The following is a 26,137-nucleotide window of genomic DNA, read 5'->3' on the forward strand; positions in this document are numbered from 1 at the left end:
ATTCGTTCATTTCCCCCAAAAAACATAGTCCGGCCCACTACATGGTCTGAGGGACGGTGGACCGGCCCACAGCTGAAAAAGGTTGCTGACCCCTGAATTAAGATGTGAATAAAATAAATTTGCATATAAACTATGCTATAAAATAAATTAGATTGACGAAATGGGGTAGTTCTTTTGTTCCATGGAGACTTAGGTAGATCATATTAGCCACATGGCTTCTTGGTCAAAGCTACTTCAAATACGATGTTAATAGACCTAAAATAAGAGTTTCTTTCTGAGGTTACCATTGACATGTTTGATAGAAATGTGGGAGTCATGAAGCAAGGCATTTCAGAGGTATATGTTAATATATCTTGGACAAGGAGCAATTGTTATGCGTTTGAATGAATCCAACTCAGGTTCTAGGCTATGTTCTGTTATGTTGCTGTTGCGTATAACCCCCGTGCTGACTTTTCCTGTTCTAAAAGAACCTTGATGCTTCCCATCCGCCTCTACCATGAAAGTCATACTCAAGCCTCATTGGGATTCTGCAGTCATGGAGACCTTGACATTGTTCTTCCAGACAGAGTGGAAATGTTAAGCTCTAGGACTCATATGCAGCTACTGCTTAGAGGCGATCAGAGAGGGCTTAGGCAATCTCAATGGCTGAAAGCAAGCTACCATTGATAGCAGCAACAGTTGCCTACTCATTGCCATTTCGTTGGGTTGGGTTGGGCTTCACTGACACCTCACACAGAGAATTACTCAGTAGAAGTTTCATTTAAAGTGGGAGTTTCTTTGGTCTAGAGAAGATAAAGTGTTTACATGAAGGTAGCACATTTATGGACAGAGGTCACGGAGTGCTCTGATCGAAGCATCTCAAAGGCATCCACATAGCAGCCGACTTTTTCTGTTCCAATTTAAATTGTGCAAACTTTATGTGTTTACCATCCCAGAGACCATTTTCAGTTGACTTTAAAATAATTGTATTACTTGCAGTATGCTCCTGACAACTCCTTCCTTTAATTGTGTGTAATTGAAAAAGTTGTTTTTGATTTTCTGGAACCTAAAAGAGGCACAAGGACTTTTTGTGGTTTTGTGAAGAGGTCAAAGCACATGATAAGCTAGTGCTGAGAACAAATTCTCCTTGCTGCACAGTGATTGCTTCTTAAAAGTTGATTTTGTTAGGTACAAATGCTTCCCATGCATTTCAAAATACAGTGGTACCTCGGGTTACATACGCTTCAGGTTACATGCGCTTCAGGTTACTCCACTAACCCAGAAATAGTACCTCGGGTTAAGAACTTTGCTTCAGGATAAGAACAGAAATTGTGCTCCGGTGGCGCAGCGGCAGCAGGAGGCCCCATTAGCTAAAGTGGTGCTTCAGGTTAAGAACAGTTTCAGGTTAAGAATGGACCTCCGGAACAAATTAAGTACTTAACCCAAGGTACCACTGTACTTGATAGCGGGGGTCTAATTCTGTGATTTTAAGTATTTGAAATGGGGGGAAAGCTACATTTGAAGCATACTTCATACCCAACACTATATTCACGTATTTTGTTTATAGATATCAGTACTAGAGGAAAAAATAACCTGTGAGAAGCAACCCTTAATTCTCAGTTAAAGGAGTTAATGAGCAAATATTAGCACCCTATGTACAATGGATAGTATTAATGCAAAGGAAAATCAGTTTCTACGACCCCGTAAACATAACCTGGAGGATTAGCAGAGTGTCTGCTTCTGTTTAGAGCTCTGTTTGCATCTTTCCGTGTTAACTCTTTAACAATTTCTCCCCCTCTTTTATTTACATTGCACTCAAGTTTCCCTGGTACAAAAGATTTGCAGGTGCAAATATGTCCTGCCTTCATTAACTTCCCCTCCCCTTTTAAATTTATGTGATTTCAATTTTCCTTCCCTGTACTGTTAATTAGGGGATCCTCTAATCAGTACCATTATCACAGTGGTATTCATGTTTAGGAAAGCTGCTAAACAAATGCTTGCAAAATTGCTAAATGGCTAATTAATGTCTGTTAATTAAGAAAATTGCTCATGGTAACAAACCGTGCCATTGCTGGCAGCAGCTAGAAGGCGAACACTTGTTGAAATTACTAACATGGCAGGTATAGAACATCTGTTCCTCTGCTTTTCCTGAAGTGTGTAGCTGATTCTCATAATGTACTTACAAGTCTTGTTTGCTTTCCAGACCAATTACAATTTTGTGTTTGTTTGAGAGAGAAAAAAATTACACAGGGAACATGTGTACATCATAGTGCGAATTTGGTTATTCATGTTCAACAACACACTTTTTTTGAAATAAACTTCTTGTTTTCCGGGATTCCAGGAATGGAGGGAATTAAAATGATGTTTAATCCTACAGCCCTGAATTGCAGGGTTGAAACTATACAAATGAATCTTTTTCTTCTCAGGCGCATATAAGCCCCCCCCCCCCCCAAGGTAAAATCAAATCTGCATGCAAGATTAATTGTTGCCTCAATAGATAGTTAATCTTGGTGAAGGACCACAATTCTGGTCTCAAAAATGTGACACTATAGTCTTGTGTGTAGAAATGATAAGTTATTGCTGCTGCTACAAACTTCCTAGAATTGGAAGTCTAGGTAAAACATGGAAACATGTTATTAAGCATTTTTATTTTTATTATTATCATCATCATAAACCTTCTTGTTAACTTTCTCTTGTTCTAAATTCTTAACCCAAGTGGCAAATGAAAACACAGAAAAGTACTATTGCTAATCTAATAGGAATATATTGTGGGTGAGCTAGTTTTGTATGTGTTCTTCAAGCACTTATCCAGCTGCATTTAATAGTGCAGGCTTGTGGAAGATTGAAACAGTACAGTGCAATACACTTGAGGGGGCTTTTTGTTCAGCTTGTATAAGTTGTATTGCCCAGACCCATATCATGATCCATACAGCCAACGCAGATTTGCATTTTGTTTTGTTTTTTGTTTACCCAAATCTGCTGAATAACATAATTTGAATAAAGCGTGCCTGAACGCGGGCAGATGCCAGGGCACAGTTGGCGGACATGTTGCGTTTCTGCGGTGCCATGTGTGCAATTTCCAGTGTGAGACTAGACGAGGCAGGTTTTCCCCCACCCCCACTCCAGATATTTTGGAGACTTTTTTTGTGTTAATTGAAATCACAGTTTGCATTTATTAAGGTTCGGCAATGAAAATGTTTGCTCGCAGGTTATGTGCTGCCACACATTGCACCTATTTTAGTCTGTCCGCACTGAGCAGCAATTCCAGCGTTGGATTCGCTAGCAATCCCATCACAAATGTCAGAGGGCACAAGCTGTGTCGCTCACTCAGAATTAACAGCTCATTTGATGTGCTTTGACAGTTATTGGTTCTTTGCCCACATTCTCCCCCCCACCCCGCCCCCCAATTCCTATTTCTTTTTCTTTTGGAAGTTTGCAATGTTTAGAAACAAAACATTCATTCCCTGTGAAGATTCGCCAGCTTCTCCTGTTAAGCCAGCTCTTTTCCTGCACATTCATGTGCCTGACCTATAACCACCTTCTGCTATCTAACCTCACAGGGACCGCCTGGCTCTCAGCCCTCGCCACACGCACAGCCTCCACCTCACAACCCCAACAGCATGATGGGACCCCACAGTCAGGTAAAGACATCGCAGGGCACTGCTGTGATATGTGTGTTCTGTGTGAACTCTCAAAGCATGTGGGAGCCACACCCTTCCGCTAACTTAACCAGCAAGCAGCTCCAGGGTAGTTTGCGGAGCGTTGTGAATTTACATCCACTCAAGATCCCGGGACCCCAAAATCGTTTTCATTCCACCTCATCTCACCTCCGCTAGGAAGACTGTTCCTCTTGGCTGCATTTGTTCCATTGACATCAGATTACAAAGTAGCTTTCGAATTTCAGACATGCTAATTTACATACAAATATCATTTTTTTTAATCCTCCCCCCTCCAACCCCGAACAGCATTAAGACAATCATTGTACGGTTTAAGTGCTTGTTTTCACTACTTGTCATTGAAATGTTTTAAACTCTTCTCCTCCCCAAACCGCACTTTCATTTACCAGTCTGTTTAAAAAGTATCTTAATATTCGCTTGGTACTTTCATTTGTGCTAATTTTAATTCTTGTCAAAAATTATTAAACCATCCTAACCTTAAACAAATAAATACAGTAAAGCACAACAAATGTCAAAGACTTGAGAGTCTAAATATTTCTTATCAGCAGGGTTTTGGGGGTTTTGTTTTGTTTTTTTTAAAAATGCTTCTGTGTGTATATGTGTCAAGTTTAATTACAAGTTGAATAGAATGCAGTATATTAAATCTTTCATTCATTTGGCCTGGAATTCACCTCAGAAATGTTCTGCTAATCAAATGCTCGGTTTGGGGAGTTTGTGTGTACGTGTGTAGAATAAGGGAAATGCAATCAATTTTGGTATTTTAAAGAGCAGTTGTGAAGGAAGTGGTTATAATGTTTACTTCCACTTTTGAGCGTTCATTGCCACTGAACTAATTTTATATGCTTACAGCCTTTTATGTCACCAAGATACGCAGGAGGTCCCCGGCCCCCAATCAGAATGGGAAATCAGGTATTGTATTTCTTCAGTATTCGCAGCTAAAGCACGATTGAGGCTTAAGATGTTTATTCTTTCATTCATGTGCTTTTTAACACTGGGGTTGCAATGAGTTACCACACACAGACACACACACCCCATTTCTTAAAGGGGGAATTGTAAAGCTCTCAGGTGATCTTTTGCCCACAAGATAATAAATGCATATATGTAATAAATAGTGGGAGCTTGAGGGCAGAAGGATGTCCTGTCTGTAGCCAGCTTGTCTTTGTAAGTGGAGTTCATGCAAACCAGATTGTAAGATGTGCACAGAAGATTTACCAACTCTCCAAAAAAAAATTTTTTTTAAATGTGCCATCCTATTGAGTGTCATGCTTTTCCGGGCTTTCTTGACCAATGATCACATTAAATTCCTCTTTGAAATTGCTGCAGGAGGCTAGAACATAACAAGAACTCTGTTGGTTTAGACCAAAGGCTTATCTAGTTTCAGCATCCTGTTTCCCACAGCAGCCAACTAGAGATGCCTCTTGGGGAAACCCACAAGGAGGACATGAGGGCAGAAACTCTCCCTCCTGCTGCGGTTTCCCAGCAACTAGAATTCAGAGGCATTGTGCCTCCATTCCTGGAGGTAGCGTAAAGCCATCAATACTAGGTAGCCTTTGAAAGCTTTGTCCTCCATATACACTAACCACCTGCACATTTCCAAAACAATAACAATAATAAGGAATCTTGTATGCAGTTAAATTCCTTTTTATAACTGTGTGCAGGATTAAAAAAAGTTATATATATAATTGTGGTTTACGTGTTGTTGTTTTTTTAAAAAATGTACATCCAGTGCCATCACACTCACTTATGGCTTTGTAAGTAGACTTGCCAAAACTGGAGCAGAGAGTTATCATGTTCTTGGCTATGTTGGATCTCACCTATCCTCAGTTGCAGAGGTCCTCTGTCCATTTTGTTTGAACTGTGCATAGCTCCTTAAGGGACCCATAAAGCTATGCAGGAGTTTCACGGCACCTTTTATCCATCACATATTTCTAAGTTTTATATCAGTATATCCATTTTGGAATACCAGTTCTCTGTCTAAGTTACAGCCAGCAACTTCTATTAAGTAGTGATGTTAAGAGGGATCTGGACTATTTTTTAAAAAAATATTTTTTAAAGAAAATGTCCAAATCGCAAACTTGCTTATAGCTAGAGAGAGAGAGACGATATCTGTCTTTTCTCTCCAGCTTTATCAAAAATGGAAGGCACATTATGAAGTTGAAAGGATTTGTTGTCCAAGAAAAAAGGAATCTTACTATTTCTACAAAACGTGTTGACGTATTTTAAATACAAATGGCATCATCATAATCTGTTCACTTCCGTTAAGTAAGGAAGGAAGGGGAAACGCTATCACCCTTGTTGATGAAATGTCATCTGTGTTGGCAAACAGATAACTTACTTTAAAGCAGTGCATTTCCCAAATGTATACCTTAAAATTGCACTGGCACCAGTAGCATTTTATTCAAGGACCTTCACTGTGAGACTCAGGCTGCATATGGATGACAGCTTTTTTTAAAATGAAGATATATGATAGATTCATGAGGAATGGGATATGCACACGTGGGCATCTGCAGGGAGGATAAGGAGAGCATCACACACACACCCCACACACCTGATAAGCCATCTTCCCTGGATTCCAAGTTTTCATTACAAAAAGAAGTGGAGGGGAAGTAAGTCTTCAGCCCTTGTTGAACCTGAAATATGAGGCAAAATATGCAGGTGCTATTCTGCTCATTTGTTTCGTTTAAAAATTTTTTAGCCTGTTCCTCTTTCTGTATTTTTAGCCAATGAATGAAGGCATAGCAATGACTGATGTTTAGGAAAGCAGATCTAGCCAATTAGGCAAGAGAGAAATGGTATATTTAAGAAACTTCGTGGCTCATTTTAAAGCTTTTATGTTTTTCTCCAATGAGGAAGTCGTTGTTGTCAAATGGGGGGGGGGGAGTCAGGTACCTAGGCGTTTAGTGTAGCTGAGACTGGAGTAAAGGCACCCCAAACCAAAAGGTAGCAGCAAAGATGGAAGTTCATTATCTTTCTAACCTGGGTTTTATTTTGCACCCCCCCAAAAAAGTGACACCCCGTGAGTTTGTCAACCGTGGACTCAGCTATGCAGCTGCAAATGTGTTGTGAAGTTCAGTACACTAGACACTAGATGGCAACTGTGAGCTATAGCAAATTCAATGTATTTTTCAAAAGGATTAAAAAAAAAAAGGAACATTTTAAAAATGCATGCAGATTCTACCCTGATCAAAACTTACCCCGCCAGTGCAGGTAAACTCCATCACTGTTATAGGTATATATGTTTATTTATAAAAATTTAAATACAACTTTTCACTTCCAAAGTGGTCCCAAAGCAGTTTACAGTGAAAATAAATATAAACCTAGTGATAAAACAAAGCAGTTCACACATTAAAACCTGCAGTAATGCAGGCTATACTGTACTAAAACTCCAGAGCAGATTCAACCAAACCCTACAAAAACCTGGGAGGGCAGTTGTTTATGTCAAAGAAGGCCCTGAATGGCATGGCTTCTAAGTGAAGGTGCCATTACTGATAAGGCCCTACCCTGTATCCCCACACTGTGAACAAGAAGGAGCCCCCTGAGACAATCCAAGAGCCCAGGCTGGGTGGTGTGGGTGGAAGTGCTCCATAAGATACGTAGGTCCCCATCCATTAAGGGGCTTTTTAAATTAGCTAGTCTCCGGTGTATGCATTTTCAATATGCTTGTGGAATATATAGGTGCTTATGAAGGATGCTTATATGTAGCAGGTAAGTGGAGGGAGGGTGTTTACAAAACACCCACGAGCTAGATAAACACAGATGAACTTAAGGACCAAACCTAGAAAAATACTTAGCATCAAAAGAGTTGCCACAGTCAATTAGCCCACCCAAATACCTGGAGCTATTTTACTCTGGCTTTACGGCATGAAAAGCATGATTTTTGAAAGTGCCCATGAACTATAGAAAAGGAGGCTTGTTTTCTGAAGAAGGCCAGGAGTGGACAAAATTACAAATTGTGTCAGTAAGCCCATTTGGCCAAGGTAACGCGAAGGTGAAAGGCATTTCTAGAAGACCGTCAACAAGTGGGAGGAAAGGACTGTTTAATCCTTCCTTCTGATTCTCTCCTAGAAATCCCCTTTTTCAGTGGGCTGGTAGACAAGGGGGTTGTAGCCTTCAGCTATGCACACGTGAGACTCTAGGAATTGATGATAGGTGAACTGGGATAAATAAGAGATATCACTTACCCATTCAGGGAATGAAACTGAGGCCATTCTCCACCTACATGTGTATTGTGAAAATGATGTCCCATATGTTACATTTTTCTCATACAAATAAATGGTACTTTTAAAAATACTGCTTTTTTTCATCCCACTCCCTCTGCCATACCTACCTTTCACTGTTGGCTTAGGGGAAAGTCGGCCAAGAATAACTGGAAAGTGGGGAAGGTTTTCCTGTTTGTTTTTGAAGGAGGATTTCTAGGGAATATTAAGCCTATCCTCAAATCAACCAGGTTTTCTCTGCAGACATCCACACAATGGCAATATGAAACAAATGCAGGGCTTATAGCATAAGGGGACTGTTCTGCCCTCACCCTCGTCAGTAAATTGACCCATTTCCTTGAAGTCTAATGCTTTTAAGTATAGATATAAAAGCAGCTGAGCCAAAAGGGCCTTCAGCCTATGACTGGTTTTTCTAATTGCAGCAGCAAATGTAGCAAAGAAATATTGATAATTGTACTGTGCATCTCCCAAGTATTTGATTTCCTCAAATTTTTTTCCTTTCCCCCATAGCCTCCAGGGGGTGTTCCTGGTACACAGCCCTTGCTGCCCAACTCAATGGACCCCACACGACAACAAGGTAAATGTGATTCGGCTTGTCTGCAAGTGTTCTTTCCCCTTGGCCTATCCTTTCACCAAGTGCATTACTCTCCAGTAATAAAGTAACATCTTCCTGTCTCTCTTCCCTCGCTAGGGCATCCCAACATGGGAGGGCCGATGCAAAGGATGAATCCTCCACGAGGAATGGGGCCCATGGGTCCAGGTCCACAGGTAAAACCTGGGCAGAGCATTTCCTACCCTGTCCAGTGCCAAACAATAGCTTTGCTACTTTATGAAGTTAGCTAGCAAAACATCATAAAAGCAGCCTCTGGGAGCTTGAAGAGCTAGGAGCACTTCCATTCCTCCCAAACCTTTTCTTCCTCACCATTAGCGATAATGCATTTTACATTAGTGTGTTTACATGTGTCTGGATGGGGGGTGGGGGGGAATCCCACCTTCCAACATCTAGTTATGGTTTCAGAAGTGAACATCCTCATATCACGTACTTCATGTACTCACCTGCTCCCACCTTCCATCTTTGCTTTTTTCATCCAAATAGGCAAACTCCGGTTTAATTGGACTCTGGTCAGGAAGGAATCTTACAACTTGGGATGCTAACCGTGAGGTGGGGTGAGGTGGGGTTGTGGGTACAATGCTGAATTTATTTCACTTAATTGTTTTTTTTTTAATAATAAAATTTGCTGCAGTCTATTCTGCGCTTTATAGCACCGGCAGACACCCTGTCGACTATGCAGGTCGACCCAAAAGGTGCTTCCTTTTTCTTTTCTTTTTTGCTGCACAGCAAAGTGTATTTGATGTCCATACTTCACATTTACTACATACTGCAGGAGGAATGATGGAGGGAAGAGGAGGGCTGACAAGTTACTTCTCAGATGCATGCCATGGGCCAATCATGGCCCGTATCTGCTTTTATACAGTTCTGGTTCAGTCTTGGATCCCAGCATTGCTACCTCTGGTGGTAGCATCCCCTCAGCAGAACTCCACTCAGGGAAAGCTCCCGCCAGTGGACGTTGTGGGAGGTGGCATTCACCTACTCACCTCTTCCTTCTGCAGCCCCTTGCATCTCCCTAAAATCGGCTCTGGAGGGTTGGAGGCTCTCTGGGACAGGGGGAAAGGGTTGTGGGGAGGGAGAGAACTCAGCAAAAAGCTCCTTCCACACTTCCTCTTCTGGATCAAGCACCTTGTGAGGACGGAAGGAACAATTCAGTTAGTTGAATCTGTACCTCAAGGTTTGACCCTTAAGGATCTGGACAACTTCGTAGGCTGCCTAGAAAGCCATTGCTCCTAGATACCTAATTCGGTTGCAATACATCTGTTTTGTGGGTTCTGTTGGGACTCTCTGAGCCAACGGATCAGTGTGAGAAGCTTCCAAGGGGACAGATGGAGTCAGATGGTGAAGAGAGAGAGATACAAGGTCCTCTCTCCAGTCTCTCGGCTGGTCCACTTTTTGTGCCATGGTTGGATCAGGTTGTTGAGGTGCATGATGTATATTTACTTGTTATAAATAAGTGTTGACGGATGGTACTGAGGAATGTGCATCTCTTCTTTCACAGGCTTGCCGCTTCCCTGTGGACCTTCCTTTGCAATCCTGCTCTCTCCTTGTTCTCTTAGCATGCTTCTTCCTGAAACCTGACAAGCTCAGATACCTCTCTTTGCTTTCTCATATTAAACTTTAGGGACATTCAGGCCAGATTTTCCTTGACTTGGGGTAGTTACAGATGATCATTTAACTCGTGGTCTCTTAAAGCATTGTTCATGTAACCATATGGTCATTAGTAATACTCAGCTGCACAATGAGGCTTTTCTGTAGTGTCCAATCCAATAGATTGAGGCACCTGTATCACATGGTTTGATACTAGAGATGACCAGCTTGCCACATGTGCACTTCAGAAAACAGTTGTAGGGGAACCGTAACCAGTAGCCACATTTTAGTGAGGTCCCTTGCACTTTCTGAAACTTCTTTTGGGATTAGCTATCTGTGCAGTGGCTCAGTTCAGACAGCCTTCCAAGCCATGATTATGGTTCAGTGTTTGAAGGAACAGCATAGAAAACCGACTACAGATTCGATACCAGCACACCATGAGTCCCTCACTAAAACTGATACTAAGAAAATGTCAGCATACCAAGGGATGTATTAACAGGGCCTAGTACACGTCAGAAAAGTCGCTTGCTTCTTTCCCTTCCATCTCCCCTGTAATTTTTACTAATACTATCAGGTTTGTCAATTTCAGCAACTGTGAAATCGTAATCATTTAAAGTGTTGAACCTCCACTTTAAAAGGGGAGGACATGCATAAAATGTTTCCTTGGGTTTCCTTGCAAATCGCTTTCATCCAGTAATACCCTGTGAAGTTCTTTGGATCTGCAGCTGCAGCAAAAGTGTTGACCCTTACAAACACCATTCCTAGGTAGCCACCTGTGATAAGTCAGCCCAGCACTTAAGGTTCTGCTGCTATTACCAGATTAACCTCAGGGTCAGCAAGTGTAAGGAGAAGGCTTTAAGTCAGACCATCTGTTTTCAGGCTAGGACTGGCAATAGCTGAGCAGGAGGCATAGGCAAGTGCAGAAGGAGGGCTTAGACTTGGAGAAAGTGGGCAGAATAATAGTTGCCTGCTATTAGGAACAACTTTACTCGAAGGGTCTTGATAACTCTGTGACAGCATCGTTGCAAAGAAAACAATTGGAATAGGTGCAGTATGAGCCCACGTTCAATCTTCTGCATCTAATTTACACAAATTAATCCTGTTTATCATAACACATCAGCCTTCGTCTACCCAGGAACTTCAAGTTGTTGTCCATTCGCCCCAGCCAGCATGACCAATGATCAGGAACGGGCGAAGTTGTAGCCTGGAAACCCCCAGGTTTGGAAAGGCTGTGCAGCATAGCATCTGAAGGAGAGTGCAAAAGAGGAAGACAAATACCGTATTTTTCACTCTATAAGACGCACTTTTTCCCTCCTAAAAAGTAAGGGGGAATGTGTGTGCGTCTTATGGAGTGAATGCAGGCTGCGCAACTATCCCTGAAGCCTTCTCTAAAAACTAGACGCATCTTATGGTTGGGTGCGTCTTGTAGAGCGAAAAATACGGCAACTGAACTTATTGATTCTGGTGCAAAGTATGAACTTGTCCATTAGAATGCCAGTTGAAGCCACACACCTCCAGGAAAGCAAGAGAAAAAAGAAAGTTGCTTGCCTTATAATCATTCCGGCAAGCTTAGATTCCAATAGCTTTGTTATCTATTTTAATTGTCTGGCACTGTTAGTGATGGGTACAAAGCTCTTAATAGTCCCTGATGTGTTATTATAACAGCTTGCATCTGTTATAGTTGTGTCAGCCAAACAAAGACTGCTTCAAAACTTTTGGATGTGCTGTACAACTTGGACAAGCCATGTGCTTGCCATCCCCACCAAGTGGCGTACTTAAGAGTGATTTCATTCCATTGGCGTTGTAGTTACGTAGGCATCTGCCGTGGTTGAATTTGCAGCTGCTGTTAAGTGTAGGTGCATGGAGTCTTTCTAAAGCCATGCATGAAATGTATGTAGATGAGCATTCCCTGTGTCTAGCTCTTGTTTACCTTGCTATGGGTGCGGAGTTGTGGGGGGGGGAGAGTCATTTTTTGTCCCTTTGGTGCTTGCTTCTCATTCCAAAATAGCATTGGTCCCTGTTCCTAGCCAATAAGAGTTTAAACATGTCATTAATAAAAGCGTGAGGAAGGAGCTGTCCCACTTTTCCTGTGTAGTTCCCTGAAGTTAGCGATGCAGGTGAAGCTCTTTGATTTGCTTTTTTCAAAAAATGGAGATTGTGACTACCCAGGTTGCCTAGCATTCAGCCAAGCAGTCTGTTTGCTTGCCAGGAGTATGGACTGTACTGATCGGCTAATGATCAGCAGATCTGTTGCCAGCTGTGGCTGCCCTCTGTCAGGAGAAATGGAAGGCCAAAGTGTTCCGTTCAAGAGTTGAGGGTTCCTGAGAAACCCTTGCAACAAAATCACAGCAGAGCTCTGCCTGGTGTGCAGCGAGCAGCTCTTCCGAGAGGGTAAAAGCATCACTTATCAACAGTATGTAAGCCAGTTGCAATTTTGCTTTAAACTCTTTTCAAAGAGGAACCCGCTTTGAACCACCTCTCTGCTTTGTGCAGTCTACCTCAGGCCCCTGCAGGGCAGCCATGTTTGGAGGGGAGCCAATCAGCCAGCCAAGTGTCAGCTGTCTTTCAGGAACCAAGAAAATCGGAATCCATAGCCGCCAACTTTAGATCTAGATTTACGACTTCAGAGAGGTGGGGAGGAAGCGGCTTCTTCAGGTGTTTCAGCAAGTGCTCACATGTAGACTTCCACAATAAGCTGCCTTTTCATCCCAGCCCTTAATCGTTAGCTTTCCGTGGGCTTCGCAGCTGTGACAGATTGGTGCCCTTTCTGTCAGATTTCATCTTTTAGATCTCCTTTGCGAAACAAGTGGGATCTAGTACAGTTCTGTAGTATCTCTCTGGTGCACAGAAGTGAATTTGTGCTCTGACTTTGGTCTGTGTTGGGGGAACCAAAAGTGTTTGCCAGCCGTGTTTAATGTGAGAGAAATGACATTTTCTAGCCTAAGAATTGTCTTCTCTTTCTTGTGCATGAACACCAGTAAAGATTTGCGCAGTTTTGTGACTGGCCAGCTTTGCTGTTTTGTAACTGAATGCTCTTTACTTAGAAGCTGTTGCAAACCTTTGTGCTGTCACTATTCCCCTTTCTGAACACCCCATCACGTGCTCATTGCCTTGTCTTCCTTAAAGCAGAATCTTTCTCTCTTCTGCCCACCCCATCCCACATTTTTTCCTGCTTCTTTCCATGCAATTCTCCCACCACAACACTAAGCAAGGAATCTTAATTCTTTCATGTCTACCACTCCCGTTTGGCTTCCTGTGACAAGCCTCTCTTTTTCGGTTTTGTTTGTTTGTGTTTATTACCTTTCAAGATAACCATCTTACATACCCTTTAGGTGCAGCTACTGCTTCCTTGATGACCAGCATTGGCCAGTGCTAGAAGCCTTAGCCCACTGGGCATTCCTGGTACACTCCTACCATGAGATGGGAATTTGGGTGGCTTCTAAGATTTTCTTCCCCACTCCCCCTTTTAAAAAAATCCTTTTCCTGGTCAAAGCGCAAATTGAGAGATGCCACCGTCCAGTTTTACTTTTTCAAAGTAGCTAATTTTGCCTATATGTTCATTATCATCATCTTTTTTTTTTAATTAAAGTTCATTTTCACAAACTAACCCTCTCGTTTTTGTTTGTTTTTTTCCTTTCTCTTTTCTTCTCCGGTTTCCCTTCTCGTTATGGTAGACTGATCCTTGGTTATCATTGCAGAACTATGGCGGCGGAATGAGACCTCCACCCAACTCTCTAGGGCCCGGCATGCCTGGGATTAACATGTAAGGCACCTGCCATGCTGCTGGCTTTCCGTTGACATTCTTACAATTCTAGATGTGGAAATCATTTTGGTTTCATGTTGTCACTCTGTACATGCTGAAAGCTTGTTTTCTCTCAAACTCCAGGGGTCCAGGAGCTGGTAGACCATGGCCCAATCCCAACAGCGCTAATTCAGTAAGTGTCCATTTATTTGAATGCCTTTATATTTGTAAACTTGGGCCTCATAATTTAGTTTTCCTGTAGTACTTGAATTCCTCTCATTTGCCGTCTTCTGGCATTCTACTATCGGGGTGAGTGGGGACAACCAAACTAACTAGGCCCACGCTGCAGCCACCATTCCAGTCTCCTTTCATGAGTTGCAGGGAGAAAGTCTGAATCAGGGAGTCTCCTGTACACATGGGTCCCGCTTTCCAACCATAATGTGTTGCTGAGAAATGGCTCGTTAGGCGAGCATTTGCATAACGAGTCAATCATTTCCTTCGTTTTCTATTGGGAAATCCCACTGCGTTCCCTGATAAAACAAGGCCACAGGAGAAACACCACATTTCCCTACTATATATCTACACCAGCATGGTTTCTCCACCCCGTCACCCTCCCCCAGTTCTTCCTCCATCTCTGATAAGTGCTACTGGCCTACCCCTTTTCTTCCCGTTTTTGAACCAGTTCCACTCCACTTGCCTGAATCTAACCAGTGAGTTAGTTGGTCAACAATGTCACTGCATGAGCCTGCAAGGACAGTCAAGGCAAGGCCTGTGGGGCTAAGCTTAGGAGCTTCCTCCACTGGTGCAGCCGCCACCTCTTTCTTCTCCTTTTTTCGCCCTCCTCTGGCACTGAGGCCTAGGCAAAGAGTGAAGCCTATGATGAGGCTGAGGCCGGCATCAGCACCAACTCCTCTTCTTCCTCCACCAGCTACTGCAGTGACAAAACTCGCTCGCTCAGCCATGGAGGAAGCCAAGGTCCTCCTCCTCTTTTTCTTCATCCTTGGTGTCTCCCTCATTGTCCCAGCCGCCAACCTGGCTGGCACTCTCTGGGCTTGGCTCTGACATGTTCTTCGCCGCTCAGGGACAGCGACTTGGCCCCCATCTCAACTACTGAGGAAGAGGCTTTGCTTGTGGGCTCGGATACACAGTAGGAAAATTTCAGGCTCACCATTGAAAATAAAGCTCACGATTAAGCAACACGATTCTCACAAGTCCAGCTGTTCAGATATCTGAATCAGCCGTTTGTATAGCAAAGTTTGGGCACAACTAAGCGAATTTTTGCATAACAAGCGTTCAGTTAGCGGGACCTGCGTGTGCCGGTAGAGAATCTCCTGCGTGTTTTCCAACCCCAGAATATCAGGCTTCTAAAATGGTTGGGGAACTGCCACAAGTACAGGAATCTCCCTGCTTCAGACGTTTGCCATCCAATGGCGGCCAGGGGACAGAGCTAGTGTGCTCGTTCCCACTGCCCTCCCTTGTGTGCAATCTTTTAAGAGGGTTCCTGAATATCTGTTGAAATGTGTTGATTCCCCTTCCCAGCATAGCTGTCAATGTTTCCCTTTTTTAAAGAGAAATTCCCTTATTCCAAATAGGATTCCTCGCAAGAAAAGGGAAAAGTTGACCACTATGCCTTCCCAGTGGGATGGTGGGATGTGCTCCAGTGCTCCTCTGCTCCTATCTTGGGTTCTCCGAACATTTAAAAAAAACCAATAAGACTGAAATTATGTTATCTGGGTTGTGTGTATTGCATCCGTCTCCTGGACACAGGTAACAGTTGTTGAGACCTCCAGGTATAGGGCGGTATATAAATTCAATAATAATAATAATAATAAATTAAGTTGTATGGCTCTTGGCCTACAGTCATCACCTATAGGATTCATTTCCCTGTACGGCTGGTATATTTCATCAAGTAATGCCTATGTTCTGATCTTCTTGCAGATTCCATACTCTTCTTCATCGCCTGGTACATACGTGGTAGGTTTATATTTCTTTATGGGTCATAACGTGCTGGTCCACCATACGATTCGATATTTTGGTGTTTGCGTGCATACCAATAGGAATCCTGGCTCAGGATACAAGTGCCTGCAGGGACTTGGTTCTGTGTCTTGTGTATTCGCTTCTGCGTTGAGGCCAAGAATTCTAAAAAGTCTGAGCTACGTGGTTTCTGAGGAAGCCCCTTTCTGTTCCTCCAGACAATAAAGCATGTTAAAAGCCCCACCCCCCAGTCTTGAACATGCCTCAAAAGTAGGGAAAGAAATCCCTTAGCGACCCCAGCTGTGCGAATGATGCACTGGTGGCGTAACGGTGTTTAAGGGGTCTCGAGAACGCATTTCTGAAGTTTCGCACGGTGATTACAATTCGCGTGTCGGTGGAGAACTTTGAATGCACACTCCTCTAGTTGTTCTGGAATGAGATCATCCCATTGGCACATCCAAGAAGTACTTTGCAGCGTTCTAAGTTGCCCGTTTCTGTTTGCACCTTCTGCAGATGTGAAGGTTATAGAAAGAATGCCCCCTGTTAACTACCCTGGCAGATAGACTTGGTATGTGGTCCTTGCACAGATGTGCCCCCCCCCCCCCCGCTCCTCAGTAAAACCTTCATTTTTCCCGAGGCTTAAACAAAGAAATTGCACTTTGGCTACAAGAGTGCATCAAAGGTTTTAGCAGGAGATTAATGCTTGGCTGAATACCAAGGTGAGACATTGTTGCTGACAGCAGCAGGATCTGGCTGACCTATTGCAGGCTGTGTTATCACAGTGGTTCCTGATGTGTATTTAATCTTGTCAACAGGGGCCCCCTGGTGGCGGAGGTCCTCCTGGAACACCTATCATGCCTAGCCCTGCAGGTAAGGGTGAAAGAAAGCAGCACTAATTTCCCCCCATTTTTTTTTTTTTTAAGAGAATTGAGAGCCCGGTAATGGTTAGGTTAGCTTAGCAGGTTTCCTTTGCTGCTGGATTTTTATTTAAGGTCGCAACAGCAACAATCTGCATGCCACCGATGCACTGTTTGGCTATTGATTGGGCGCAGCTGCTGTAAAGCAACTCGACTCTTTTCAAAGGGAGAGGTTTTGTCTTCCGTTCCTCTTTCCCTGCCCTCGCTGCCAGCCACGTGCTGGTGGCTTTTATTCTGCCAGGGCTTAAAACATGAGGAAGCCCCGCAAGAGGGGTATGAGAAATGGGGTTAGTGGGAGATTTGGCCGCACCAAAAGCCTTTCCTGAGGGCTGGGAGGCAGCGTGCACCATACTTCGGCCTTGAGCTCCCAGTAAGCCATGCGAAAGAAGTCGCTGCGTCCCTTGATCCATGTGAAATTTGACACATTGGGAGAGGTGTCGGTAATTTTTTAAAAACCTATTTTTATGTTGGTAGACAAGGAAAAATCATTTGTGGGAGGGGTGGATTTGTAGAAGTTAACTAGGAACATTCTCCAGATATCCAAACAAGTTTAAAGAGGGTTATTGTTGTTGTTTTTAAGCCAGTGCCACCCACCTTTTAAAAAAAAAACCCCAACTTCTTTAGGGCCGTTCTGTTCTTGGGTTGCCCAGTATTAGCACCACGAAGGCCTACACAAATCTCTTTTTGTGGTCAGGGTCAATGTTGTTGTGTTGCCATATTTGTACTGGGAGTGAATTCCACTTTGTAAAACGGTGCTCACTCCCCAGGAGGCTGAGTAAAATTCCCTTCCCACCCCCCCTCGTAGTAAAGTGGGAGGGGAGGAAGAGAGAGTGTGTGTCAGTGTTGGGGCTGGTGAATATTCCTGATAGGCCTGCAAGGGTGATTTACTATACATTGCATGTGTCGGTGGCAAGAATAAAAGTGGGGGGAGTGGTGGCTCTAGGGAGGTAAGCCATGCCGCGTGTAACTCTCGTGTACCACAGCTGCAGGGGTGGAGCTTCAGTGTAGTATTACCACTGCCTTCCTGCTCTTGCATTTATATGAGAACTCTGACCTACATTTCAGACTAGGTCATAATAAAACAATCCATATGTTAATGTAGGCACCTCTCTCTCTCTCTCTCTCTCTCTCTCTCTCTCTCTCTCTCTCTCTCCTGTCACCATAGCCTGCTTGTAATTTGTGTATTTTTGTTTGTATTCTGCCCCTCAATTAAACACTTGTCTCGTAGTGCTTTCATTATTAAGAAAAATACTGGGTTTTCTTTTTTTTTCTTTAAATAAAAATATTGTGACTAAATGTCATCCATGTATTTTGTTATTTTTTTAAAGATGAAATATGATGTTGTAGTAAGATAATTGCATCAGCTAATTTTGAGGTGTTATGCGACACATGGCAGCAAATTATCTTTCTACACCTCTCCTGGCAAGAAAGCCCCAATATTCTCGGTTAGTAGCAGAATTCTTTTCACAGTTGAATTTCTGTGATTAAAAACTTTGTGAATCTTCATTAAATACAAATTAGCCAGAAAATGGTGGTACTTAGAGAGAATTTTAGGTGATAAAATACAAAAGAATGAGTTCAAGTGGCATGAGTTTGTTTTAATTAAGAAATGAATTAATCACCCTGACTTAGTGGGTTTCACTGTTCTACAGATTCGACAAATTCAAGTGACAACATCTACACAATGATTAATCCCGTACCGCCTGGAGGCAGTCGGTCGAATGTAAGTCTGCTTTCTAATAATTTACATATCAGATACCATAACAAATCATAATTAACTTCATCAGTTGAGGGTAAAGCAGTTTAATTGATTTCAGCCATTTGTTACAAAACAGAAATAAAACAAACCATCAAAAAGTGATTAACTCTTCAGCGACTTTGTTAATTTTTTACGCTTATTAAAACAGCAGCGTTCACGCAGCTCTGGTCAAGATTGTCACGCACATTGCTGGTTAGCGGGGTTGCATTTAAAGGAGACACAGCTGATGCCCAGGCCTTTCTTCACCTTTTACTCAAGCTGATCTCAAAGAGATTCTGTTAAGATTACCTGCCAGATTTTTGTCTTCAGGACAATGCCAGCCCAATATTTCAGATAAGAAGCTCTTATTGGGGAAGGGTAGCTCTTTCCTGGATACTACTATGTTCAGACCTAGTTTTTCAGACTGAACTAGTCTAAACTCCAGCAGCTGGATGATTGCTTAAAGTGTGTCCTGTCCGTTTCTCAGAAAACGTTGTCCAAAGAGGATGGAATACAGAACAGAGAGGAGGCAGAGGAGGAGCAAACACTTAAATCTCAGGGTTTTAATTCATGGGATGTTAGGAGAAGCAAACTGATGATTGCAAGAATAAAAAACAACTGGGGTCTAAATACAGGTGTTGTGGCTTAATCCATTAAAGCTAAATAAATCTGGTCCTAGCCAGTATTTGGATAGAAAACTGTCAAGGAATCCAGTGTGTGCTTCCCTGTGTAACTTGGATGAAAGGCAGGGGTACAATTAGATGACATGGAGCCTAAAGAAATCTTGACTGGCAACTGAAACATTTTGGCAGATGAGATTTCAGAGGCCTGGATTAGTCATGTTATTAGAACTTCCACCTCTTGCACTACTTCTGTCACTTAAGGGCAGGATTCAGCAAATGGGCCCCACCAGCAGAAGCCCATGTATGGACTTCCGCTAGCTTTCCTCCCTCTCCTCCTCCTGTGCCCACAAAACTGGCTCTGTGGGGATCAGGAAAACACCCAGAAGCACCTGCAGGGGGAAGAGAAGGCAGAGCATTCATTATATCACACAAGCTAACGGAACAATTTGCTTAATGCTATGTTGAATTCCTCCCTCAGTTTGCACATGGCAAGTTGGAGATGGCTTTTATATGGACCCTTCATATAGTAGTAGTTTGTGGTCGAAGGGTTCCAGGCTGCCCACACATGGTGCTGAAGTAGAGGGGGGCAGCAAAATTTCTGCACAGCTGAAAAGCACAGTAGTTGTGGTATGGCTGGCCATAGACCATCCAACAGTATCAGATGCCTAGACAACCATGTGTTAAGCTGGACAGCAGCTGCTCCATTTGGCTATCCACTTTGATCCAAAAGAGAAGAGCAGAGTTCCCTGCAACTTCCTTGTCAGGATTGAGGCTGCCCACAGGAGTGGTACAAGATGCAATAGATCAATGGCTTCTTCGAAGAGAGAGGGTGTGTATCAAACCTCCTCAATTTGGAAGACACATACCCAGTGGGCGATGGTGGGTTTTCAGTGCAAACTGTTGTTTCCTAAAGAACTTTTCGTTACTTTGTGTTTTAAGCAGAATTCAGAAAACTGGGTTTGCAGAGCATTGCTGCCATTGGTGTTCTGCCAATAGACATACAAGCTAATATTATTGTATGTTGGATATTTTATAACATGAGTGGTGTGTCGTAACTGACAGCTCTTTCTTTCTTTCTTTCTTTCTTTCTTTCTTTCTTTCTTTCTTTCTTTCTTTCTTTCTCTCTCAGTTCCCCATGGGACCTGGCTCAGATGGCCCAATGGGGGGCATGGGTGGGATGGAGCCGCATCACATGAATGGCTCATTAGGTAAGACTTCAGCAATATTCAGCGTTTTTGGACTATCTTCTCACGGGACATCCCAGAACCAGCAGTGATAAAATGAGTTCTAGTTGTGCACTTTGTCATTTTAACTGTATAGGATGTGCAATCACAAACACGTTTTAACATTCTTCATGTACTTGTTCCTGGCTGAAAACATTGCTTTATGTTAATGTGGGAATGCAGAATTTTTGACTGGGGGATCAACACCAGGCAGTTGAATAGTTGTTTAAGATATGTTATAATCTGTTTGGGTCCAGAATTAGAGTGCCCTTGGTACAGAACCCTGGGAGGACATGCAGCGAACCACAAATTGCTTTGATTGTTGCTTTTTGCAGTGACCCTGGTGTAGGGTTACTTCGGGTGTATGGTTGAAATTAAAAGAGCAGTCACCCAGCACTGCACTCTAGCGGGGAAATGTTTGAATCAGGGATTAGTACAGGTATCGGTTCTTGCAAGGACCCCTTGCAAAGGTGGTGGGGTGACCCTAGTCCTAGCTAGACTCGACACCCGGGGCCTTTGTCCTGATACTCTGCAAAATTCTGTAGCAGATGCTTCCTGACCTCAGAGCTCCTAGGGCTCTGCCTGTTGGCTGATGTGTGCTTTCGGCATTTGTTTTTGTGGTGCGGATCCTGTTTGTTTCCAGAGCTTTGGGGACTTGCTCAGTGCTGGTAATCTGCAAAGCCCAGTCTTGTGAGGGCTTGGCCATTCCTAACACACTCAGCGTAGGAAAGTAGCCAGGGAGCAGGGACTGCTGGTCACAGGCTTTGCCAGGCTTCTGTTGATGGATAAAGGCGAAGCGGCAGCATCAACCTAACCGTGGCACGAGTGTTTTAATTAAAGCAGCAGAAAGACCCATTAACCTCCTATGTTTGCCTTATACATCTTGCTGAAGTAGAGGTGCTATACTCCATCTTGATCAGTGTCACGAAGCTCGCGGGAGGGAGCCGAGGCCGTAGCAACTCGATTAGGCCATTACTCTAGTGCCATGCAGGAAGGTGAGCCGGGGCTCTGCTCCCGGGAGTTCTGCATGCAAAGGAATGGCAGCTGAGGCAACCCCAGCATGTCCCTTTCTGGAGGCAAATGTTAAGAGGTTTGCATTAGCCCAGCTGTGACCTGCAGCTCACTAATGTACTGCCAGCTGCTTCCGGGAAGGCCAAGGCGGAGCTTTTTGCAGCCGCGTCTTATTTCTGGATGATGGTTCAGGAACCGGACACTTTGGTGCAGAACGGGGGTGGGAGAGTGGGGAGAGCTGATTGGGGGGGGGGGGGACAACGACAAGGAAATCAGCTATCCCCCACTAACAGCCTACCTTTCTCTCCTTTCTTTTGTTCTTCTTTCGCAAGGGTCAGGAGACATAGATGGACTTCCAAAAGTAAGTCTGCATTCTTAGACTGGGCCGTGTTCTTTTCTTGCTTTCATGGACAAAATAACAACTATGTTGGGGGGTTAATATGGGACCCTGGGGGCAGGGAGGGAGGGAGTACTGAAGCTCTACCCTTCTTTTCTGCCCTCTGCTCACCAGCGCAAGGACATTCTCCCTCTTCCCCCACCCCTTTGCTCTTAGCCCTGTGAGGGAGTCATCAAAAACAAGTCATTTTCTCATATATATTTAGCTATCCGTGTGATCTTTTTTCCATTGTAGAACAATATGTTTTTGTTGCAGTTGCTAGTACGCAGCATACTTGAAAAGGCACACACTCACTTCTTGCATGTGTATCTGTGTGGTCTGTTGTTTCTTTTTAAAACAAAAAAAACCTGCAGAATTCTCCAAACAACATAAGTGGCATTAGCAATCCTCCCGGCACTCCACGAGATGATGGTGAACTGGGAGGCAACTTCCTCCATTCCTTCCAGAATGACAATGTGAGTCATCTTTACACCAACTCTTCATGCTAACCGGGGTTTGAATCACAGAGCCTGTTAGGCTCTTTCAAGCTATTTCTGGGAAGGAATCATTGATATGTGCAGAGAGGGGAGAGGGAGGGGGTGCTATGTGATCATAAAAGGGTGGGGGAAGGGAACTAGACATAGAGAAAAGGCAGCTTTGGAGCTGACAAAACTTGGGAAAGGTACACAGTACGGCATATTGAGACGTGACATACCTTTCAAAGACAAAAGGTATAAATGGTTCCAAACCGAGGCAATTAAAATAGAGAAAAGAAACCATGGTTCGCTTGTCTTGCTAAGCCATGATTTGCTTAGCTTAACTGCTGTGCTTTGCTTGCATCTCTGAACCACCCACTCCAGCCAACTAATTATGGTTTGCCCGTGGCCAACAAACCAGACTGTGAAACCATGGCTTTAAGCTGGCTTATGAAGCTATGCCTACAAAACAAGAGGCAGGAGCAGTCAGAAAATGAAGCCAACATTGGACAGCACAAGCCATGGTTACTTGACTCATTTGTGAGGGTCATCCTGGTTTGATCAGCAAGCCATGGGTTATTAAGTTGGACCACCCAGCAATGTAGTTACCACTTCGAAACATGATTACAGTCAGCAGGCAAGCAGCAAATTAATATGTATGGCTTCCAAGCACTGTATATGTGAGTGAGTGAGATCACATCTGGCAGTCTACATGTCCATTTCATGCTGTTTCCATAACAGTGATTTCAGTGAATGTGAAGCATCTAAATAGAAGGATTCCTCCTGCTCACTAGAGGAAGGCCTCATCCTGCCCTCCCCCTTGTTCTGGAGTGTCATCTGGCGCTTTGGAGAAACTTTCCAGGGTGGGAGGGGGAGAGGAAGAATCTGCAATGGCTTCCCCCCTTTCCTCCTGTGAGGGGTCCTGTGGGGACAGAGTTCTACCCAGGAGTAGTCTCAGTTGATGGTTATTGCACCAGCCATGTATATCTATGTGTTGCATAGTAGCATATGCCAAAGACTGAGCCCTGCCCTGCCCTTCAGAATTCCCAGTCAAAATTTAGATGAGCAAAGGGGAAGGGCTAGGAAAGCTGCCTGCCTCCTTTAGTTGAATACGTCCATACATGAGGTCCTAATGCTCCTGCGTTTCCCTCCAGATGAGTTAGTTCTACCAGTGGTACTTCATTACATGCAGTGGCGCCTTGAAATGAAACACAGTATGTTTCCTATAAAAGACTGTAAACTGGCACTGTATTTATCATTATATACATTTGGGGGGAAATTTTTTTTTTTTAAATTGTGTTCTGCCACATACTGTTTAGGCTTTTTTTATTATTATTAAACTCTCCTTTACCCCCCAGTTTGGCAAACTGTGGTTTGGGGAAATGGGAGCGATTATGTCCTGATAAATTAGTCTTTAGCATATTCTAGCCCTCCTGATTTATTGAAGCCAATTACGTTGCTTTATAGTTTTCATAAGCCCACATCTCTTTCATATCTCATTTCCTCAGCTTCCGCAACATTTAGCATTTTGGTCTTGTTCTTGCCTCACTCTAACGCTGTGATTTCTCTCTTTCTCCGCCCCCTCCCCGTTTCCCTCCCAACCGCCCAGTATTCTCCCAGCATGACGATGAGTGTGTGATTTCCCTCCTCCCTCACCCCGCATCCTCTTCTCCAGGATAAAGAAAAAGTCGGCTGCCATTTGGAGGATCTCAAGAAATTATGCAAGAAGAGAATCTAGGTGTGTTTGGCAGGGAGACATGCAGAGAGCCGGGGGGAGACCCACCCCTGATTTTTAGTTTCATGCAATAAAAAGGCTGAACTTTTTATTCCATAAAACAATGAAGGACAAATCTTTAAAATATTTCAAGACATGACCAGATCCTTCTGCAGAAGAAGGGTTTATTCTATGTACATGACACTTTTTTGTTGATTTTTTTTTTTTTTTTGGAAACAAAACAAAAGCCTCTAGCACCCGATTTCCAACCTCCTTTGCTTGATTATTCTTTTAAACCTGTTGTATGTTTGTGCTGTGCTACACAAGGAAGCTAGTCTAGATATGAAATCTCATGTTGTCTCTGTAGCCATTTTTAAATAATTAATAAAACTGGAGAGTTTGGTTTTTATATATATAAATTGGTGGGTTTTGTTCGGAAGACCACTTCCTCCCTCTCCCCCCCTCACCCCCAACTTCTTTTTGTTTTGGTTGGTTTTTGTTCCCTCCCCCCGCATTTGATGTTTTGCAGCACAAAACATTCTCCAGCAAGGAAGATCCAAGTGGAACAGATTTCTTCTGCCTCATTCTCAGTTGCGTAATGCAGCTTGGCCCCCTTGTAGGATCACATCCTCCAAAACTTTTAATTGTGATCTTGGTATCTGTGACTGTGGCATGCACTGTATTAGCCCCCTCCCTCCCTTGTCCTTCTCCCCAAATTACAAAGAAATGTTATTAACTCCCCTTTTGCAAAACTTTTGAAGTGTCAAAAATTCCGGGGGTGGGTGGGTAGGTGGGGTTAGGGTACGTGGTATTTTATTTTTTATGTTGGGGAGGTGTTGGTCCACCAGAATTGAAAGGGAAAGGGGTTAAAAACTTGACCTGGGACACGAAAACTGTGAGCGCAAACTTCTTAACATTTGTTTTTTGTTTTAATGAAATGATGTGATCTTATTAGGGTTTCACTGTATATGCTCTGAAACTGGATGGAGATATTTTTAAGTAATTATTGTTGTTAAAATGTATACTTGCTATTCTGTAGGCTCTCTCTCTCTCTCTCTCTCTTACTCTGTAATTAAAAGCAAAATTAAAAAAAAAAACCCTTACCTTCTCATGGTAGAGGTGACTACAGAAAAGCATACAATGTATAGTGGAACTCGCAAGTCTTGGGATCTCTGTACATTACACTCCCTTGTAGCTGGTCTTTGTTTTATATAAAAAGAAGAAAAAACTTCACTTCTGATCTATGTATTTCATATTATGTAAAATATTATCTTCCCCTGGATTTACCTACCTTTGTGCGGATTCTTGAGAACATTGTATCTTGTTTCAGTGTTTTTTCTTACCTTGTAGTCTGGTTCTAAAATTAAGCGAGGGAAAAGAAAAGTAATTATTATACATTGTAGTTTGTGTACGATATTTGTTGATAATGTTTTATTAAAGGGATGTCTTTTTTCCGCACCCCTTAACGAAATGTTTTTTTTTTTTGTTTGGTTTTTTTTGGGGGGGAAACATTGGCTTTTTATTATTCTGACTGAAAACAAAAACTATGTGAATTGACAAACTTTTTTAGTAGTACAATGACTTTTTTTAATGTTTGCCTTTTTCTTAGGCATTTTAATTGTGTTTTCTCTGTAGAAATATGATGGGGGGGTGGGGTTGACAAATGGTTGGTCTCTCAGTCAAGAAAATATTTAAAAGCAGGGTGGCGGGGGGGATAAACCGGCAAACCAATTTGTCCCATTGCTAATGCAGCACCCTTTCTATTTTTTTTAAAGGATAACTGACAGGTTTCATTGTATTAAAGTGATAGCTAAATTATTGTCTTCATTGGTTCGGGGTGGTTTTTAAAAGATGAATCAAGACCCTCTCCTCTCCCATGCTGTAATAAATATAAACATTTGATTTCAGTCCCTTGCTGTTTGTTACTGTCGTAGCAGCTGTCTTCTGACTCTCATGCCTGCAGTGGTTCCAGAAGAGATGGCTTGGGGTGTAGTCTATGGTCATCGGCTGCGTTCGTTATTCTGAAGACACAGCTAACTGCTTGTCACAAAGGTTATAAGTGTGTTGGATTCCAGGCTCCTGCCGCCACATTCATTTTTAAGACATTATTATCCTGTTCAGTCAATATTGAAAATGCATAGGAAAAGTAGCTCGAGAACAGTATATCAGACAATGGAGGAACAGCAAATCCAGCCCTACTATTAGACAGAGTGAGACAGCTGCCTCAGGTGGCAGATCTTTGGGGGCAGCAGCTCTCTAAGCTGTTTCCT

The 26,137-nt window shown here is 43.1% G+C and overlaps 1 protein-coding gene across 6 annotated transcripts in view; it reads left to right on the plus strand.

Annotated features, from left to right (window-relative positions):
- The window catches only part of SSBP3 (single stranded DNA binding protein 3), a 172,017-nt gene extending 146,243 nt beyond the window's left edge, over nt 1-25,774 (plus strand). The window contains exons 6-18 of one of the 6 annotated variants that reach the window (XM_083619486.1): nt 3,540-3,620; nt 4,506-4,565; nt 8,384-8,450; nt 8,565-8,641; nt 13,772-13,836; nt 13,960-14,008; nt 15,754-15,789; nt 16,605-16,659; nt 18,359-18,429; nt 20,197-20,275; nt 21,634-21,662; nt 22,052-22,153; nt 23,763-25,774. In XM_083619486.1, coding sequence (XP_083475612.1) covers nt 3,540-3,620; nt 4,506-4,565; nt 8,384-8,450; nt 8,565-8,641; nt 13,772-13,836; nt 13,960-14,008; nt 15,754-15,789; nt 16,605-16,659; nt 18,359-18,429; nt 20,197-20,275; nt 21,634-21,662; nt 22,052-22,153; nt 23,763-23,792 — 801 coding nt within the window. In that variant the 3' untranslated portion in view covers nt 23,793-25,774. Of the gene's footprint in view, nt 1-3,539; nt 3,621-4,505; nt 4,566-8,383; nt 8,451-8,564; nt 8,642-13,747; nt 13,837-13,959; nt 14,009-15,753; nt 15,790-16,604; nt 16,660-18,358; nt 18,430-20,196; nt 20,276-21,633; nt 21,663-22,051; nt 22,154-23,762 lie in introns of all 6 variants that reach the window. The other 5 variants (XM_083619485.1, XM_083619487.1, XM_083619488.1 and 2 more) reach the window with 5 other exon arrangements.
- The last annotated feature ends 363 nt before the right edge of the window (nt 25,775-26,137 follow it).

This window comes from Podarcis filfolensis (genome assembly GCF_964270895.1).
Source record: "Podarcis filfolensis genome assembly, chromosome: 6".
Lineage (NCBI taxonomy): Eukaryota > Metazoa > Chordata > Lepidosauria > Squamata > Lacertidae > Podarcis > Podarcis filfolensis.